This window comes from Pseudopipra pipra, chromosome 7 (genome assembly GCF_036250125.1).
Source record: "Pseudopipra pipra isolate bDixPip1 chromosome 7, bDixPip1.hap1, whole genome shotgun sequence".
Classification (NCBI taxonomy): Eukaryota; Metazoa; Chordata; class Aves; order Passeriformes; family Pipridae; genus Pseudopipra; species Pseudopipra pipra.
In genome coordinates, this window is record NC_087555.1 from 22400445 (window position 1) to 22419381 (window position 18937).

The following is an 18937-nucleotide window of genomic DNA, read 5'->3' on the forward strand; positions in this document are numbered from 1 at the left end:
CACACAGTTTGTTTTTTTGCCTTTTCTCCATTACTTTTTTCATTTTTTAGTTCTGGACATAAGTAGTTTCAGTTCCAGATAAAAAAATATTCTAAGAAGCTGAATATTTCACCTTAGTATTTCATCTGCAGTAATACTAGTTTGTGTAGGATAAACTGTTGTAATCTAACAAGCCATCATTTCTACTTCCGCAAAGTACACACAAAACAGCATGTTTCTGAATGTACCCATACATCATTTAGAGGATCTGAGGGGTGTCTCTGGTAAAAAATGAACCAAACTCATAACTCAGTAAATGACAGAGCTGAAGGTTACATCACCCTGTCTCCACAAGGTACTCAGAAAAACATGAAGTGAAATAAATCCAACTGTACCTTGTTGGAATGGGAACTTCAGCTAGTCCTGTGAGCAGCACTGCAGGAGACAACCTAACAAAAGCAACAACTGCACGGTCCAGGAACTCTAGTTCACCAACTAAGATGTTTGATGCTTCAGCTCCAGGTGGTATCTTTTTCATGAAGTGTAGGTCAACCTGGGAAAAGTATATTAAATTAAAACCTGAAAGCTATTCACATGGACTTTTTTTTCCCCTGATTTGTTGACAGAGACTTTGTGGTCACTGCAACATTAACCATAGTTATTTCAATTACACAGTGTCCCCTGTTCTTGTCATTTGAATAATATATTTTTAAATAAAAATGTTTTTCAAAACCAAACAACTTGACTTTAATTATTGGATTAATTTTTTCTTGAAAACAGAGTACTGCAGAATTAATTTATGAAGAGAACAAATTGAATTAAAAACATTGTTAGGAATATAGGATTAAGTTCCTAGTAAAGCTTTTTATCAATAATCATAACAGCATCAATAACTAAATCAATAAGTCAAAACAGCAGAAAAAATTAAGATGCCTTATTTTTCCATAACTAACAATTCTGGAAATCATTAATTCCTAGTTCACAGGTGCTGTATTACAATCTCAGTGAGAAAAACAACATGTTCCACTACACATAATTTTCCGAGATGTATTTTGGTTTCAGATTTAACAGAAGATAGTTGCCCTTCTGCTGAAAATAACAGAAAATAAGCTATGATGACCATGACTGTCTCAAGAGCAAATTGAAGAACAAAGCAGAAGAACAACTTTGGAGTTTTAGGCAGTGATATTGACTTTTGCAGGATGATAGGAAAACACAAGAGACACAGCTTCATCATGACACTGCTATATCAGATTGAGGTATTTGCCTAGGAATGTATCAATCTAGACTAAAGTCTAGATTGTAACAAAGTCTCTGTAACAAAGACCACACGGAGGAATAGAGTATAAAATGTATGTCTGCTTTAATTATGCACCAGTATTGTCTACATTTCAAAATGCATGAATTTTGTCATTTGCTTTCCTTTTATTAATCTAAACACAACAGCAACCAAATCCAATATAAACTGTTAAAGTGGACCATTTTAATGTCTATCTTACAGCCATCTGTCAGTACTAGTTTGCATAGTTTTTGGTAATATTTAGAAAATTGTTTTCTTGCAAATGGCTCTGGCACTAAATCAGAATTCAGATATAACACAGTTGCCTGTGTAATGAAATCTTAGTTTGTTGAGATCACAAAGAGATATCTAATGCTTCCCTAAGCTACAAAGATGACTGAACACCTTACAAAGCTAAACAAGCATGAAATCAACCTGTAAGGCTGGAAACCAAGTACTTTTTTGAGGTAAAGTATCAGTGAGGTAAATTCTGTTCTTCACTCAAATCACAAATTAACTCTTCAGGATTAAATACACTACTAAGGTTCACTTTGTACCTAATTTTAGTGTCATAGGTCATTTATAGCTGAGAGTAAGAAAGCAATCTTTCAGGCACATAGCAATGTGCATTCTGTACTGATTTTAACATGTGAATGGATGGATTTAACATTTAAATACATTTAACATTTAATGTCTCATGTAAAACATGCCACAATTGTCACCTTGAGGTCACTCTAACATAGAAATTACAAGATTCAAAGCTGAAAGAAACATTCTATCTCCTGTGTACCAGAAAGTATTTTCAGATGTTTCTCGTACTGTTTATCAGCTTGAGACTCTAATACCATTTAGGTAGTGAAGAGAGCCCCAGTCGAAAGGAAAGTAGCTGGCAGAGGAGCAGCAAACCGAGCAAACACACGCAACCCCTGGGTGTTGCTTTCACTACAACAGCAGAGATGGCCCTGCAGGGAATTTAGGGCAATGGCAGAAGCTACATATTTTGAATGCTTCATCTAACCTATCCATTATACATCTCTTATCCTAGGAGGTCTTTAGCTGGAGAGCCTGATGTGCATCATGATCTGCACCCTAACCTGAGTCACATTCATGACCTGATACTAAATAATCCTAGCAAGCTCCAGTTAAAGACAAAATCAAGCAACTAATGGGGAGGCCACGCCCCTCCAGAGCAACTCAAGGACTGAAAAGAGCGCTGGAGGCCTGTCCTGAAACCAAACATAAACTGACATGAAGACAAACAGAAAATACCCAACATCCTTTCTTACTAAAACTGACACATATTAATTGAATTTATTTATAAGAAGGGTCAACTAGCATTCAAAACAAGTCAGTTGCTTCATGTGGTATTTAAAAGACCAAACTCTGTCAGTATGGGATGAAGGGTTGATTCAGAAATAGTGTTTCCATGTGGAGCACAGGAACGTTGCTATGAGAAGTGATGTGGGTGCAGTTTCTTCACGCGTTTTGTATTTCAGGACTAGGGTTCCCTTCAGTCTCTGGCATAAAAAGTATAAACAAACCAGATGCTGTTCTTAAACCATCACCCCCATTCTGCTCAGACACGGGGTAAAGTGGTGCTGTGACAGATCACCACTGAGAATACGAAGTCCTAGGGGTGGCAGCAAAGAAAGAGGAGTGACACATTTACAGGCTCATTACAAACTACATCTCCCTCTCCATGTTACTGAAGGAACATTCAAGAGAGCTTTCAGTGCCTGCCTGACATTCTTCATAGATAGATACCAATACAAGCAGCAGTCTCACTGCTGTATCCGGATTAAGTCAGCTTTTTGAATCAACTCCAAATTTGGAATATTAGAAGTAGCCCAAAGGAGATGGATTAGCAGGGAGAGAATACGTGAGGTAGTCAAAGGTCCTTTTTTCGTAGAAGATAAATGAAATTAATATGTGGAACAAAATTAGAGCAAGAAATCACAATACTCAAGAGAAAATTAGTGTACTGCTCTACTTTCCTCTCATTCTGTGCATATAATTCCAATTAGAACCATTGGGAGTTATTGCAATAGCACATTTCAAGGGGAAACTGTACTTTACTTATGTATCTTCGAAAGAATAAATGGATCTATTTAAAGGCAGTCAAAAAAAGGTATTAGATTACAATCCTTTACTGTTATTTCATTTCTGCTAACAAAAGTTGTTCCTTTCATATTCCTGACATCCTTGTTGGTATCTATTACTGCTGAGGCTAGTGAAAGATGAAATGTTGATCTCTTCTCAGGCTTTAAATAGGAAGAGCACTTTTGATAAGCAACGCTGCAGCACTACAAAAATGAGTGAAGGATCAAATGATGCAGCTCTCATTCTTGTTTAATACAAACATCATGCAGAGTTAGATAACTGACTAGGATTTGGATCCTAAAACACTCAAAGCAACTAGGGAAATGTTCAAGAAAAGCACTACTGAAACTAATGTCATTCCCTTCACCCCCATATAGCTTAATTTTGAATAGACAGCTTTATTTATATTTTATATCCTTTACAAAGATTTCCAACTTGATATTAGAATGCTTCCCAAAACAATTAGTTTTACTTAACACTTTTAATATAAATATCAGGAAACAAATGTCACATTTGACTTTTTAAAGCATTATAATCTTATTTTGAAATATTTTTAAAGGATTAACATTACATATTTAACAATCTGTCACTATTTATAGATGTCCTTGCTACCTCTGTAGAAATATCATCCATATTACATCCCCAGCCAGCCTCCTTTCTTCTCATTGACAAAAAGATCTGTTTCCCATCTTCATTTCAGCCATATACCATTTCTAGTCTGGCATGTTCAGTCAAAAATTCAAATGGTGCAAATAGTTACTGCTGCTAGGAAATAAGTCTGGCACCAGATGGAGCAATCACATAACTCTACTTTTAGCTCAGCTGCACTAACATTAAGATTTCACAGACTCCGAGTGCTGTTCTTCAGAATTTTGGTTTAAATCACCTTTCTTCACGTACTCAACTTTTGTTGTATTAATCCATCAGCTGAAGTCATCTATCCCTGTCAGGTCTATCATCTGCACCCAATGTGAACAGTTTAGGTACATATAGACTTCTTAGACAAATGATGATTCTCCTTTACATTAAAGCTGAGAAGCTGTTTGCTTTTCTTTGCTATCTAGCATTGAACTGTCATTGCAATCTCCCCTACCGAACAGTTAACATCTTTTGTAAAGTGCATTGAAATATCTTGGCTTGCCAGAAGAATTAATTTATAGGTTTATAGAAACACATTCTGTTTGAGACATCTGGAATCCACAAGTTCAGGTTATAAAAAGCATGGTTTGCATTCATGCATCACTTCTACAAGGAGGAAAAATTGGAGATAAGCATGAATTATAGGCATTCTGAATCACTTTTATTACTTAGATAATTTTCTGATAGTTTGTAAAAATTGTCCTTACAAATATACATTTATGATATTGTCATAATAAATTTAATTGTGTTGCCAAACTGTGATTTCCTGTTACCTATAATTAAGCAAGAAAATGTAATATTCTTTTTTATCATACACAAACTGTGTTGCAGTGCACACAAAACTTCAATGCTGAAGCAAAATCTGTACTTTACAGCTTTTTCTGACTCACATGGATTCATTTTATTTAATTGAAAAGATCTGTTTGGTAGTCAGGAAGCTCTCTTCACCATTAGTGAACACTTACCTTGCTAAAGTCAACAGTGCTGTTTTCTCTGCTCACATCATTTTTGTTTTCAACACAGGCTGGAGGAGCTTGTGGGGAAACAACCTGACCTGCTAAAGAAAGTATCATTATTACAGAATACTAACAATTCTATAAATAAAGCAACATCTAATGATACAATTGTAAGAAATCTGCATACATTTTGTATCATATGTATATAATGCATCTAAACACAGCATTTTCATTAAAAACTTATTAAGAATAGCACATTCTCAAAAGACAGAGCATTCATCATGTGCAGTTGGGAATGGGAGAATATAATTCAGAAAATGTAAAAAATACTCCTGGATATTAGAAGACAAACTTTTTATACCAATTAAAGCTTTTGATTCTTAAGATATTATATCTGGGGAGAGTCCTGCCTTCACATAGTTTTTGTAAGTAATTTGAGGAGCTGCCAATTTGGGGCAATATCTGTCTACAAAAGTACTCCTCACTGAATAAAACAGGATTACTAATTTTCATAAAGTTACTCGTGTATAAGAATGTCCTGATTACAACAACAACTACAAAAAAACAACACAAAAAGGGGCTGGTATAAAAACAAACAAATTGGAAATTAAGCTAATTTATAAGCTCAGTATTGAACAATATGATTATGGACACGTGCAAACCAAATGTTTCAGCAATTATATTTTTAAAAAATTTCAGTGCAGATTTAGTAAAGTATTTTAAGTTTTTCTATTTTAATTTTTAAAATTTTAAAGTTAATATATTAAAAGTTAAAATATCACACAATGAGAAGCATTTAAATGCACCTCAGTCTTGTGTAAGCAAAGCATAAGCCTTGCAACCAGCAAAATTCTGCTAGCAAAAGCTCAAAAAGAAAAACAGGATTAAGTGACAAGTATACGACATATAAAGCATATTTTTACTTAATGCCAACATTGCCCCTGTGCATGGCCAGAGGGTGTGGCAGCACACAAACCCCATAGGGTGACAGGCCATGCCCTGCTTGCCTTCACTTCCTCCCTCCCCGGCATGGCAGAAGCCACACACAGCTCTGAACTCCACCATGAAGTACAAGAGAAAGTACCAAATACATGAGCCAACTATCTCTTACTGCCCTAACACATACCCAGGAATAACTACTGAGTCCAACTGGCCCAGAGTCAGCATCTCGTGCCCAGCATATATTTGTTTCCATAGCAAATAAAGTCTCTCATATGACTGAGATTATGATGTGAAAACATTGGTTCTCGTGAAAATCAACCTAAACTTGCACAGTAACAAAGACCATATGTTCACGATATTTGAAGACGAAGACAGTCAGAAAGTCCTAAGCTAGGCACATTGTCTGGGCAATTCAAAAAGCCACAGTGTGGCCTCTCACACCACTGTTACACACATTTGCATGTCCTCAGCCACAGCCAGGAAACAGAGAGGTTTGCAGAATCCAGTCTGAACAGGACCAGAGACTTGCAGGAGTACCTCAACCACTGCCAAAATGCTGAAGTATCCAGCTTCTGTCACAGCTGAGCACCACAGCATTCCTGACTAAGTCTAGTCATGAATTCCCAGGTAAACACTTTCTCAAGGAAAAGGTTGGTTTTCATACCGACATCTTATTTTCCATTAGACAAATCTCCCATGGCACAAAACAGTTTTTAGATGCTTATGCTGCATCCTGGCAGCACAGAGATACTGTACTTTGATTAGGAAGTACAGGAACATAATGTTTTAAAATGAAGCACTAGAAATCTTATTATTAAATGTATCCACCTTTAAAATGCAAATTTGTTCATTTTCTCTCTGATTCAGGGCAAGGACAGATCAAAATAAGAATAGAAATCAGGGCTTTTGTTCAACACTACAGTGAAATAAACAGAGAATGGCAAAAATACCAGACGTGACAAGCATGTTAATTTAACCAAGTAGATAAAAATAAAGTCATAATTAGAATTTACATATGACAAGAATATAGGATTTATTTTAGAAAGCCACGTATCAATGTAACTTAAAGGAATTCACGTAAAAAGAGACTATTAATTCCTAAATGTCACAAGAGACAACTTTTGCAAAACAGAAGCCAGAAATTATTACATATGCAAAATATTTATAAACAGTCATTCAATTTGTCTGCTTTGATTAGAACTTAAAGAAAAACAGAGTTCCATCGCCGTTACACCATCATCCTTAAACTATGTATTCCAATGCACTACTTCACATGGTAATTTTTTTGTTTATTTAGGAGTCTTCAAATTATTTTTACAGGAATCATTCTGTGGTATTATCGCTATTAAAAATAAAATATATATAAATTATATAAATTTTGCTTCTGTACTATATTGGGGATCCTAATAATGTGACCAAAAAATCCTGTCATTTATTCAAATAGACAAGCCATAAAATACTCTGGGAAAGCTTCTGTCTTAACTTACTCCCAGAAAACTTTAAATCAAATAATAGAAGACCTTTTAATTCTTAATTTTTTCCTTTTAGACATTCCTTTATATTCTGGGATCTATAAAAAAGGGAAATAGTTGTAATAATTTAATAATTTCTCATATAATATACATTCTATATTATAAAGATGTTACAGGAAAGCAACAGAAATAGTAGTTCGTTATCTTTCCATTGCTAATTAAGCACTTACACTGGTTTTTTTTCCCTGGACCCAGAAATTCAAGAAAATGAAAACAGGGATATCTGCCAGAGAAAGAAAAATATTGACCAACAAAGGAGTCAAAGCACGGATCACCGGTTATAAATACTGAAGTTTTAACATCATAATTGGAGGTGTCAAAAGCAATTAGCATAAGAGTCCAAAGGACTTTTAAACATTGTGTCCACTTTTCTTTTAAGAGAAAAATATGTAAAAATATACATAGAAGGAAATTAAAGCCACAACCAGTAAGTATGTGAAGTTTATAAGAATAGCATATGTTCTTTTTCTGTGCCAACAGAAGACCTCAAACTTTGATTTACCCATATGCTGGAGTAATCTGAAAGAACACAAGTTTTACCTTGAGGCAGTAAGATGTGTTTAAATAGCTCTACAACTTAAGACAGCTCTCTGGATCACAGAACAACAAGTTTGGGTTTTTTACTGTACTGAGTAACAAAGATACAAGGTAGAGACAACAGGTAATCTCTTTTCACAAAAAAACCCACCAAACTAACCCCAAACTGTAGCCCAATTTTAAACAACTGCTCTGAGAAAAACTATTTGTGATGGTTTATTACTTCTTTTCTTTGAATTGGAAATATGGGGTTTAGGCTGGTAAGAATGTTAAGGGCATAAATCATCGACTCTCTATAAGGGGAGTAAAAGCAGGAATGGCCTTGCCATTCAACTCCTTTATGCCCTGTCCTTGCCAGTTCCATTTCAGCACTCCCAAGCAAAATGGTAATTTACACATTGTACGGGATAAATACAGTGTTTTATTTTTCAGGAGTGCAATGTAGTACTTTGAGTCATTATAAATTTGAAGTTTAAAATATTTGATTTATCCTGAAGTCCACCTACATAAAGCACATGAAGAGCTGGATTCTTTGAGAATTCATCAAAGAACCATTCAGATATTTTTATGTATCAAATTCACAGTGTGGTAAAACTGAAATATCCAGACTACATACAAAGGAACTTAATACATACCAGATAAAACCATGCTAAAATGGGTATTAAGGCTTATCTATGCATTACAAAGCAAATAGCAACATCGTTTTAGAAATTATATTTTTAAAAAAATTCAGCGTATACTAAAGAAGTGTCTTTTTCAGATAACGTGAAATTGCCAGAGCTTTGAATAGAGCAAGAATTCACACAAAAAATATACTGTCATGCAAAGTCAAGCCACTTGAAAATCAAAATCCATCAAAGTAAGGTCCATATTTGTTACAGTAATAGTAACATTAATAGAAGTTTGCATTTGCAGATAGTTTGGCATTTTGAGTCAGTCAGTCCTGCCAAATTAAAAGAAAAAATTAATCCCAGTAAATTAATGTCACATGTAACATACTCTTCCTCCCTAAAATGTAAAACTCAAGACATTTAACTATATGCATTGTGTTTATTAATCAAAATCCAAGATGCATCTAGAACAATGTATTCAGATATAAATCACAGTTAATGGAAACAAACTGGATGCAACTGACACATGAAAGTGAACGAGAAAAGAAGCAGCTTACTTTTCTAGACCATACAGATTTCTTCCCGTTCAGAAAAAAAAAAATCTGATATGTAAAGCAGCTATAGCAATCTTCAGACTTTCCACTGCAACTAGTCACCAATTTTCAAAATCTAAATTGACAACACTGTCCAGATTAAAAAATCAAGGATTGAAAAGCAGTAAGTTTTCTTAAGTATATGATGAAATTCTAATATAACAGAGCACCGACAGCATCTTTGCAGGCTGAACTGTGTATGTGTCTTTAGGCCTCTTAATGAATAACATTTTAAACCAGTGGAGAACCATGTCATTCCCACTGTGCATGTGTAACTGCAAGGAGATTTGGTGCTCACTGATGATACACAATTTAAGAGGATGAGGAATAAGTCACTTTAGCTGTTTTTCTAATGCAAGGACTGAATCTCAAGCATAGTTCACATGAAGTCATGCAGTTTAAACTAAAATGCTATGATTTGCAGCTTCACAAATTGATGTAAGAAAATTAACTTATAAAGAAATAGCACTTTCTTCCCCCCCAAAACATCATTCCACACAAGCTTCTCTTAAGTGTGCCACAGCTGCTGACAAAGGCCTGAAGTATTTTTTTAATCACTATAGCAAGAAGTTGCATGCTGACAAGAAATTTAGATGAAGACATGGGTGTACATTTGAAATGATCTGAAGCCCAAGCAAGAATATGTATTTATACTACCTCTGAACCTTCAGGGAGTTTACAGAACCCAAAGGATAGGAGATGAGGAAGATACAGAGATGAGATGAGCCTGTTAGAGACAGACACAACAAAGACAGAGCAAAATAAAGAAATACAAAGATGAATGACACAGTTTATACATACAGATTACATATTTTATCATGGATACAAGGAAATGTGGAGAAAGAATATACATCAGATGAAAATGTTCATAAATACAAATTATGTTTTAGGAGTATAAAAACCTGTGGATAATACAAGCTGGATAAAATATATACATTTGAGAAGAATCTAAAACAAGAAAGAGAGCATTAGCTCATTTAAGCTAGAATTAACTACCTTTGAGTATGCCCTCTCCTTAAGGAAACCTGAAGCAATCCACCTGATCCAGATCCAATACTGCCAGAAAGCTTGGGTGTCTATATATGTCATTCATTGTGACTTATTCCCAAAATGAAGGAACATGGTCATGTTTTTAGGAATACCTCCCTACCCTTTTCATATGGCTCCAAAGTAATGCCCATCTTTCTCCACATGGTACAATTGACATCGGAGTTTTCATGCTGTAAAAACTAGCACTGAGTTATGGCATAAATCCTTGAACTGATGTTTAGGAGAGATTGGGAAACTGAAGAAAGTAACTAACACCATCACATAACTGGTAATTCTGACTTTCTGTGATACTAAAAAATGCTGTCCTAAATTAGACACATAAGCATAGGCTCCAACACCTCCGCTTGTGCTCATACTGACACAAAACAAAGAAGTCCAAACCAGCCCATCATACTAATTGAAATAACTGGAAAAAGGCTTGAAAAAGAACCTGTCAAAACAAACTGCTCCAGCAACTCATGCTGTTAATTCTGAAGATCCCAAATTTAATATGCCTCTGCTTTCTTTAAGCTCTTTGGCATATCAGTAAACTTCTCCTTGGAATTTCAGAATTTCTCAGAATCAGGCATGATGTGTGGTGTAATGCAGTTTTTACACTAATAATGTGTCTGCTCTGACATCAAGGGAGAAGAAGCTGTTATAAATGGCATACGTGTGGAACATAAAACATACTCAACATCATGTTATTGTGGGTAAATAACACTTCAGAAAAGTGCATGGAAACACAAATAACTTATCCTGCTGTGCTCCTCTCCCAAATTTGCCTCCTTTAATCAGTGTAAGGCCTACTGGATCTCATTATATATATATATATATAAAAAACACACACCCATCCCTAGACTAAAAGTGAAATAGCCAGTCGAAACCTCTGAATGTTCACATGCTGAAAACTCCTTTTCCTAACTACATTTCCATAGTATCAGCTACTTCTTCATGCCAAACAATGCTTAAATTCTGAATTTCAGGATGCCTCCCATAAAAGGGGAGAGGCTTGTGAAATTATTTTAGCATTTCTTTAACAATAGAAAGGTGTTCTATATTCACAATTGTCTTTCGCTTTTTATATCATGTCACGGGAATTTATAAACTCAGCTCTGAGATATCTGAGTGATAAACCTACCGATCTCTATAAAAATAGGTTGAATTGCTTTATAAAACAAACTTTCTAAAGACGATTTACTAAGGGAAAATATTCTTATTTTTATTTATCTTTTACAGTATTTATGCTAAAATTACTTGCCACTCTCTGTTTTGGGTATTTGGTGTCAAATTAGCCTATAACAAAAAAAAATTATTTTTCCTGCTCTTATGCCAAATTTGACTGTCGTTTTTTATTGGAACATCAAAAGCAGGCTTTTAATTCTCACAGTTTTGATGCTTAATGAAAAGTGAAAGTTAAACACAGCATGGCAGCATTAAAAATGCATGGTAAATCCATAGCACCCTGACATCTTAGCCCTGCAGAGGATGTGAAGAAAAGCCATTGTAAACAAAAGATAATACTACTAAATACAAAGCAAATTAATTAGATGGTCTGACAGACTCTTAAACAAAGAAAAATGGAGGGAGAACATATGTACAACTATCTTCCAACAAGGATATCACAATAGTCTATCCAATGGTAGTGCTGTATATTGAATTAAAGTTTATGTCTTCATTTTCAGACTTTGTTCTTGAACATCTGAAAAGTAACCCATGGATAAGCTACCATTGTCAAGAACTTGGACAAAGAAGGGGGTTTACATCCTCAGATGTACCATGTTACCCAAATGTCAGGGACTTATGGCTCTGAATCACCTATTTTACAATCAACAGACTGCTAAGTATTGTTATCAGTTCAACTGTCTACACTAACCCCAAATTTAACCAAACTGAGAATTTCCTTTTGTGCAGAAAATGTGTCTAAGTTCCCCTGTCTCACTGCAACAGGAACAAATAAGTGGCCCTTCTAAAGCTCCTGGCACCTGCTCTTTATGAAAACTCTCAGCTTTAATAGGGGTGAATTGAGCTGGAAGCTCACTAGTAGTACTAGAGATGATCTATTTTTCTTCCTGCAGTCTTCTAGGAATTAAGCTTATCAACCGGAAAGTAAAAGCAACAATATTTTGATTCCTGTTTTTTTATTAAAAGGAGAGAACAATACTGCTACTGATGGCAATATATGGATCATTTTACATTCATAAATTCTACACAATGTTTGTACACAAATGGGAATAAGCAGACTAAAATGATGCCTTGAATGCATTTTTACCAGTTTGACCTCACAAAACAAGATGTGTCTTACAGCACATTCTTGACAATAATATAAGTTGTTTATACGTCTTAATTTTGCTTTCTTTTACACATAGTTGTTTTCTTTTGCTTTCACAAGATTCAAAGACATATTTTAAAAACTCATTTTTGTATTATTATGAGAAGCTTGTACAGACACTCCATAGCAATCTAAAAAGAAATATACAGCTGCAGTGAGCATAACATTGTAGCTGAACTCCAGCACTTGGATCATGAGGCAACGGCAGAAGAAAATGATCAGAAACCTCGCTGCTAGTCAAGCTTCTAAGAACAGCAGAGTTCCTGAAAGCTGAGCATTTCAGTGTAGAGTCCTGCATAATTTACTGCTTCTTTGCTGTTGTCTTGAAAAGGGAAAAAACTGTGGTTCCTTTTAAAACAAAAAACTTAAACTACATTTTCCTTCTAAAGCTAATACTAATTTCAGTACAGTTCAGGCAATAAGATTCCAACGTTTTAATTTAACAGAATAAGGGATGATAAGAGAGAAATTTAGAATAAATAAATCTTCCTTGTTTTATCACGGGATCATCATAGATTTTGAAGAGGTAAATGCAGGAGACTGCCAAATGTGCATTAGCACTTACAGGACGCAAGCAGAAGAGCAATGCTTCAAACTGATTAAAAGACATCTGTGTCCAAAAAGATTGCATTTGGAATTTTTCACTGTAATTTAGATAAAAAGCTGATTTACTTTCAAATAAATATTCCTCAAACTACTGAATTTCTATTGTTCATGGTACGTTTAACTTAATTTAAATTAACACAGTCAAAGTGACTAAGTTCTTTTTTTAACAAGAATCAGAATAAGCACATGAACTGGAATTCAGCAATTTTTCATCTTGCAAAATAAGGTCAGACAAATAAAAACATGTAAGAATACATCTTCCTACTTAGAGAATCACTTAACCACTGAGTGTATAAAATTAGGGTGTTTAATACAGACTTAGATGCTGTCCTGATGAGAATCAATTTTTTGGGAACTTATAGACAGATAGGAAAGTTCCTAGAAGAAACTTGGGCAAAACCAAGACGCTTCTGGAGTGAATTACTGCATCAGTTCCACTAACAAACACAGAAAGTTACTGAAATTGAATTCATGATACTTACACAGCTTGCCCTGAGGGGTCTTTTTAAGGAAACCTATCGTTTATTTCTTATATAAGACCTAGTGCAAAAAGTTTATGGAATGCAAGCTGCCACCTTACATCCTGTGGAAACTGAGGAATAGGAATGTTATATTAGCTTTCTTTAGTGTCTTCTGAATATTTCTTTAAACTCATTAGCAAGACCTGTGCAAATCAACAAAAAAGTTGCCTTAGAAAGGATGGACAATCATCCTACTTACTTTTGTGCATACATATGCACAATCACACACATCTTAGTAAATATTATTTTTTTTCCTTACTCTTAAAATGACATTTTGGCATAATTAATGTATCTATTTCATACCCTCATCAATGAAATTATATTGCCTTTTAGATCTGAGAATCTTCCCCAGGGAAGCAAATAGAACTAATAAAACTTTATATGGCAATGACTGAAACAAAGGTTCTTCCTTGAAACCACAGTTAATCTTTATGCCAACAGCCCCATCTTTCCAGATCAGCCACACTACTCCTCTGTGCCCTTCTGTCCTATGCCTCACAGCACACAGTTTCCTCTTCCAACCTGCACCTTCCCTGTGCTAGAGCTGTTTCCTCGTTCCCCGCTTCCCAGGGTAATAGGGGATCTCAGTAGGGCTCTGAAACAGAGCGACAGCAGAAGGGACTGAGATTTAACTGAAGTTAAGGTGATTTCTGGAATAAGAGTCACTATGGTCCAAAAGTATTCAGACAACAATGTTGCAGGTAATGTGATGACATTGGATACAGAGGCTCAGTAATTCTGCAATGTATAAATCTAGTGAATTAATTGTAAATATTTGCAAAATTTGGCTGCAAGTTCCGTAACACAGACCTGTGTTTATGTAAATAAGCAAGGGGCAATAAGAAATGATCTTTCATTATGATAACCTGTAACAACAGTACAGTTTATAAAGTTTTCTGTAAAAGCAAGAAGAACAAAAAAAGTTACGCCAATAATACTGTAGAACCACTCTGCAAACATTTCTCATTTGCATTAACCTGATTTTCCCAAAAGAGATTTTCTGAAAGAACAAGGTACAGTTCATATGACATCTCTCTGATAGTGTCATCTTGAAAATGTTTTCCTCATTTTTCAACTCTTCAAACTCACCTATGAAATCTGAAGCAGCAGTTCAACTCTAATACACATACTGTTGTAGACTTAAAAACTATTTCAACCAACATTTTAAATAAAAAGGTCCTGGAAACAACAGAAGGCAAAAATAGTCCTAGCACATTCCTGGCACTAATGGAGCATGTCCACAGTTCAGAGTAACACTGTGCAAAGATGCTCAAGCTTAGTCTGAAGGATTGCACAGAGTACCTAAAGCAGCACAAGTGTCCTTAAACTCAGCTGCACCGGAAATCATGTGCCAGGCCAGTTCCTCAGGACACATTGGCACACTAACACAGTTAGCTTCCAACACTTGAGCTAGTTCCCTTGAATATCTCTGTCCAGCCTTGAACTGTGCAGGATACCTGAATTTCAAATTTAAGAAGGTACATTACTGAAAAAGAGGAGCCACTCTCATGTAAAAAGTACCGCTTTTACATGGTAGCTATTCAGAGCAGAATCACACTGTCAAGCTGTGGGTACAAAGCACAACGCAATACTGAACACGTAGATGTTATTGAAAGCTCAAAATGCAAAATAAAGCAATGCATTACCATTTTTATCCATGGAATGGGGCTCAGACTGCTTCTTTCCAATATCAGCAAAGGATCTTACAATTGGGATCCTGTTGCTCAGCTTCTTCTGGTTCTGATGGTGATGCTGTTTCAGTAATGCCTCATGCACCCTGTGACGAACATCCTCACTGAGCTGCCCAGAACTCACCTGCTGGTCCAGAATCATATCTGAAAATATATACATAAATATAATAAAAGAGGGGAAAGAGGAAATATTTTATCTTTTAAATTGCAATAGTAAGTACCCTACAGGATTACAAATAAAAAGTATCTGTTGCTTTAATGCAACACAATGAAATGGTAAGTTTTATCTAGAAGTCTTTCAGTCGGGGAAAAAAAATACGATGCTATTAATGAATATAAAAAATTCAAATCCTTCAAAAATGATGCAGTTCACAAATTAAGGTCACCTGTGTAACTTTGAAGTTGGTCCTTAAGTACACTCATACATAACACATTTAAACCCAGGATTACAATGTGTATAAGGTGGATTTTTTTCTCAAATAACCCCTATCCTATTTCCTACAAAGGACTGGCGTGCTGCGAGAATATAACTTTTTTATTCCCTTTGTACTTACAGGAGATTACAGTCTAACTCTTTATTTCTTATAACTATAATTACAATACTTTCAGTGCAAAATAAAGGAATTTCAGGTAAGACAACACAGAAAAATTTGCAGCATTATTTGTCATTACCCAATAGGATCTGTTTCTGCTGCCAGATGTACATGTTGCTGCTACAGAATCACTTCAAGGAGGTGTCAGTGAAACTGATCCCCATGCTAAGAAATCACAACTGTTTTTGCAGTCCACTAGCAGAAAGTATTTTTAAATATTCATATTCAACACTATTTGTATATACATTCCTCTAGGAAGGTGACATGGCCAACAGCCCAGCTGACATGCCTTTACAGCAATGCACACAGCATGAGCAACAAACAGGAGAAGTTGGAAACTACTGTGATGCTAGCAAGTTATGACCTTGTTGACATTATTGAAATCCGGTGGGACGAGTCCCAAGATTGGAGTTTGGCTATCAATGGTTATGGGCTGCTCATAATGATGGGGAGGAAGGAGACAAGGAAGGGTTTCCCTCTACATCAAGATGGGGACAAAGTGTGAAGACCTGCCTCTGAAGAACAGCCATGAGCAGGTAGAAAGCCTGGGGGTAAAAATCAGAGACCAAGGCAACAAAGGGAACTTTGTAGTTGGGGTCTACAACAGGCCGCCTGATCAAGGGAAACCTGTGGATGAAACCTCCAGCTACAGCAGGCATCGTGCTTGTGGGCTCTTGTCCTGCTGGGGAACTTCAACCACCCTGACATCTGCTGAAAAAGTAGCATGCCAAGCTGTAGGCAACCCAGGAGACTCCTGGAATGCATAGGGGATAAATTCTTCAGCCAGGTGATAGACAGCCCTAGCAGAGGGAAGGTGATACTAGACTTGATAGTCATTAATGTTGGAGGTGCCTAGGTTACAGCAATCACGCACTGGTGGAGTTTGCAGCCTTGAGAAATATAGGTCAGATAAGGAGTAAACTCAGGCTCTTGAACTTTAGGAAGACAGTTCTTCAGGGAGATTTTCAATGGGATCTCCTGGGAGACCATGCTCAGGGACAAGGGAGCAGAAGAGAGCTGGCAGATGTTTAAAGAAGTCTTCCATGGAATGCAAGAGTTAGAGATACCCAGGAGCAAGATATAAGGCAAGGAAAGCAAAAGACTAGCACAGCTGAGTAGGGAACTGCTGGTCAAACTAAAGGGCAAGCAGCAAATGCACAGGCAGTGGAAACTAGGACAAGGAACCTGGGAAGAGTATAGAGAAGAAGTACAATTGTGTAAGGAGGGGCTGAGGGAGACCAAAGCAAAACTGGAACTGAACTTGGCAAGGGATGCAAAGAATAACAGGAAGGGCTTCTCAGTTACATTACTCAGAAAAGGAAGGTCAAAGAAGGTATACCCCTCTGATAAACAGCGCTGGCAAACAGGTAACTACAGACAAGGAAAAGGCTTAACAACTTTTTGCTTCAGTCTTCAATGGCAACCTCTCTTCCCACACTTCTTGAGCGGATGGATGACAGGATGAGGACTGGGAGAGCAAAGTCCTTCCCTCTGTAAGTGAAGATCAGGTTCATGACCACCTGAGGGACTTGAATATGCACAAGTCTATGGGATCTCATGATACACATCCCAGAGTCCTGAAGGAATTGGCTGAAGTAGCAGCCAAGCCACTCTCTGTGACATTTGAAAAGTCATGGCAGTCAGGGGAAGTCCTGGGTGACCAGAAAAAGGGAAACATAGTACCCATCTTTAAGAAGGGCAGAAAGGATGACCCTGGGAACTACTGACCTATCAGCCTCACCTCTGTGCCTCCGAAGATCACAGAACAGATCTTCCTAGACACTCTGCTAAGGGACATGGAGGACAGGGGGGTGATTCGAGACAGCCAGCATGGCTTCACCAGGGGAAAATCCTGTCTGATCAATCTAGTGGCTTTCTATGATGGAGTAATTACATCGGTGGAGAAAGAAAGGGCTACAAGATATCATTTATCTGGACTCCTGTAAAGCCTTTGACATGGTCCTTCACAACATTCTTCTCTCCAAATTGGAGAGTGATGGATTCAATGGGTGGACTGTTAGATGGATTAGGAACTGGTTGGATGGAAGCATCCAGAGGGTAGTGGTCCATGGCTCAGAGTCCAAATGGGCATCAGTGATGAGCGGTGTCCCTCAAGGGTCCATATTTGGACCTGTGTTATTTAATATCATAGAATCAGAATCACAGAATATTCTGAATTGGAAGGGATCCACAAGGATCGAGTCCAACTGTTAAATGAATGGCCCATAAGGGGATCAAATATCTTCATTAATGATATAGACAAGAGGGATCAAGTGCACCCTTAGCAAATTTGCAGATGACACCAAGCTCAGTGGTGCTGTTGACACACCTGAAGGACAGGATGCCATCAGAGGGACCTAGACAGGCTTGAGAAGTAGGTGCATGGGAATCTCATGAGCTTTAAGACCAAATGGAAGGTGCTGCACCTGGGTTGGAGTAACCCGCAGTATCAATCCAGGTTGAGGGATGAACAGATCAAGAGCAGCCCTGCTAAGATAGACTTGGGGGGTGCTGGTGGAGTAAAGATTGGACATGAGTTGGCAATGCACACTTGCAGCCCAGAAAGCCAACTGGATCCTGGGCTGTATCCAAAGCAGCATGGCCAGCAAGTCAAGGGAGGTGATTCTGCCCCTCTGCTCCGCTCTGGTGAGACCCCATCTGAAGCACTGCATCCAGCTGTCCCCAGCACAGGAGGGACATCTACCTGTTGGAGCAAGTCCATAGGACATCAAATTGATCAGAGGAATGGAGCACCTCTCCTGTGGGGAAAGGCTGAGAGGATTGAGATTGTTCAGCCTGGAAAAGAGAAAGCTTCGGGGTGACCTAATTGCAGCCCTCCTTTACTTGAAGGGAACTTACAGGAAAGATGGGGCAAGACTATTTACATGGGCATGCAGTGAGAGGACAAGGGAGAATGGGTTTAAATTGAAACAGGGTAGGTTTAGCTTAGATACTAGGAAAAAAATCCTTTACTGTAAGGGTGGTGAGGCACTGGAA

General features: G+C 37.0%; 1 protein-coding gene across 13 annotated transcripts in view; it reads right to left on the minus strand.

The window, feature by feature from the left end:
* SLC4A10 (solute carrier family 4 member 10) overlaps positions 1-18937 on the minus strand; it is a 152918-nt gene that overhangs the window by 40616 nt on the left and 93365 nt on the right. For 8 of the 13 annotated variants that reach the window (XR_010431981.1, XM_064661066.1, XM_064661062.1 and 5 more), the window contains 3 exons: positions 15303-15491; positions 4963-5054; positions 375-532 (listed from right to left, as the gene is read on the minus strand). Coding sequence is in view for 12 of the 13 variants with exons in the window: in XM_064661066.1 (XP_064517136.1) it covers positions 375-532; positions 4963-5054; positions 15303-15491 (439 nt within the window). In the remaining variant the exon portion in view is untranslated. The remainder of the gene's footprint in view (positions 1-374; positions 533-4962; positions 5055-15302; positions 15492-18937) is intronic. The other 5 variants (XM_064661065.1, XM_064661064.1, XM_064661061.1 and 2 more) reach the window with 1 other exon arrangement.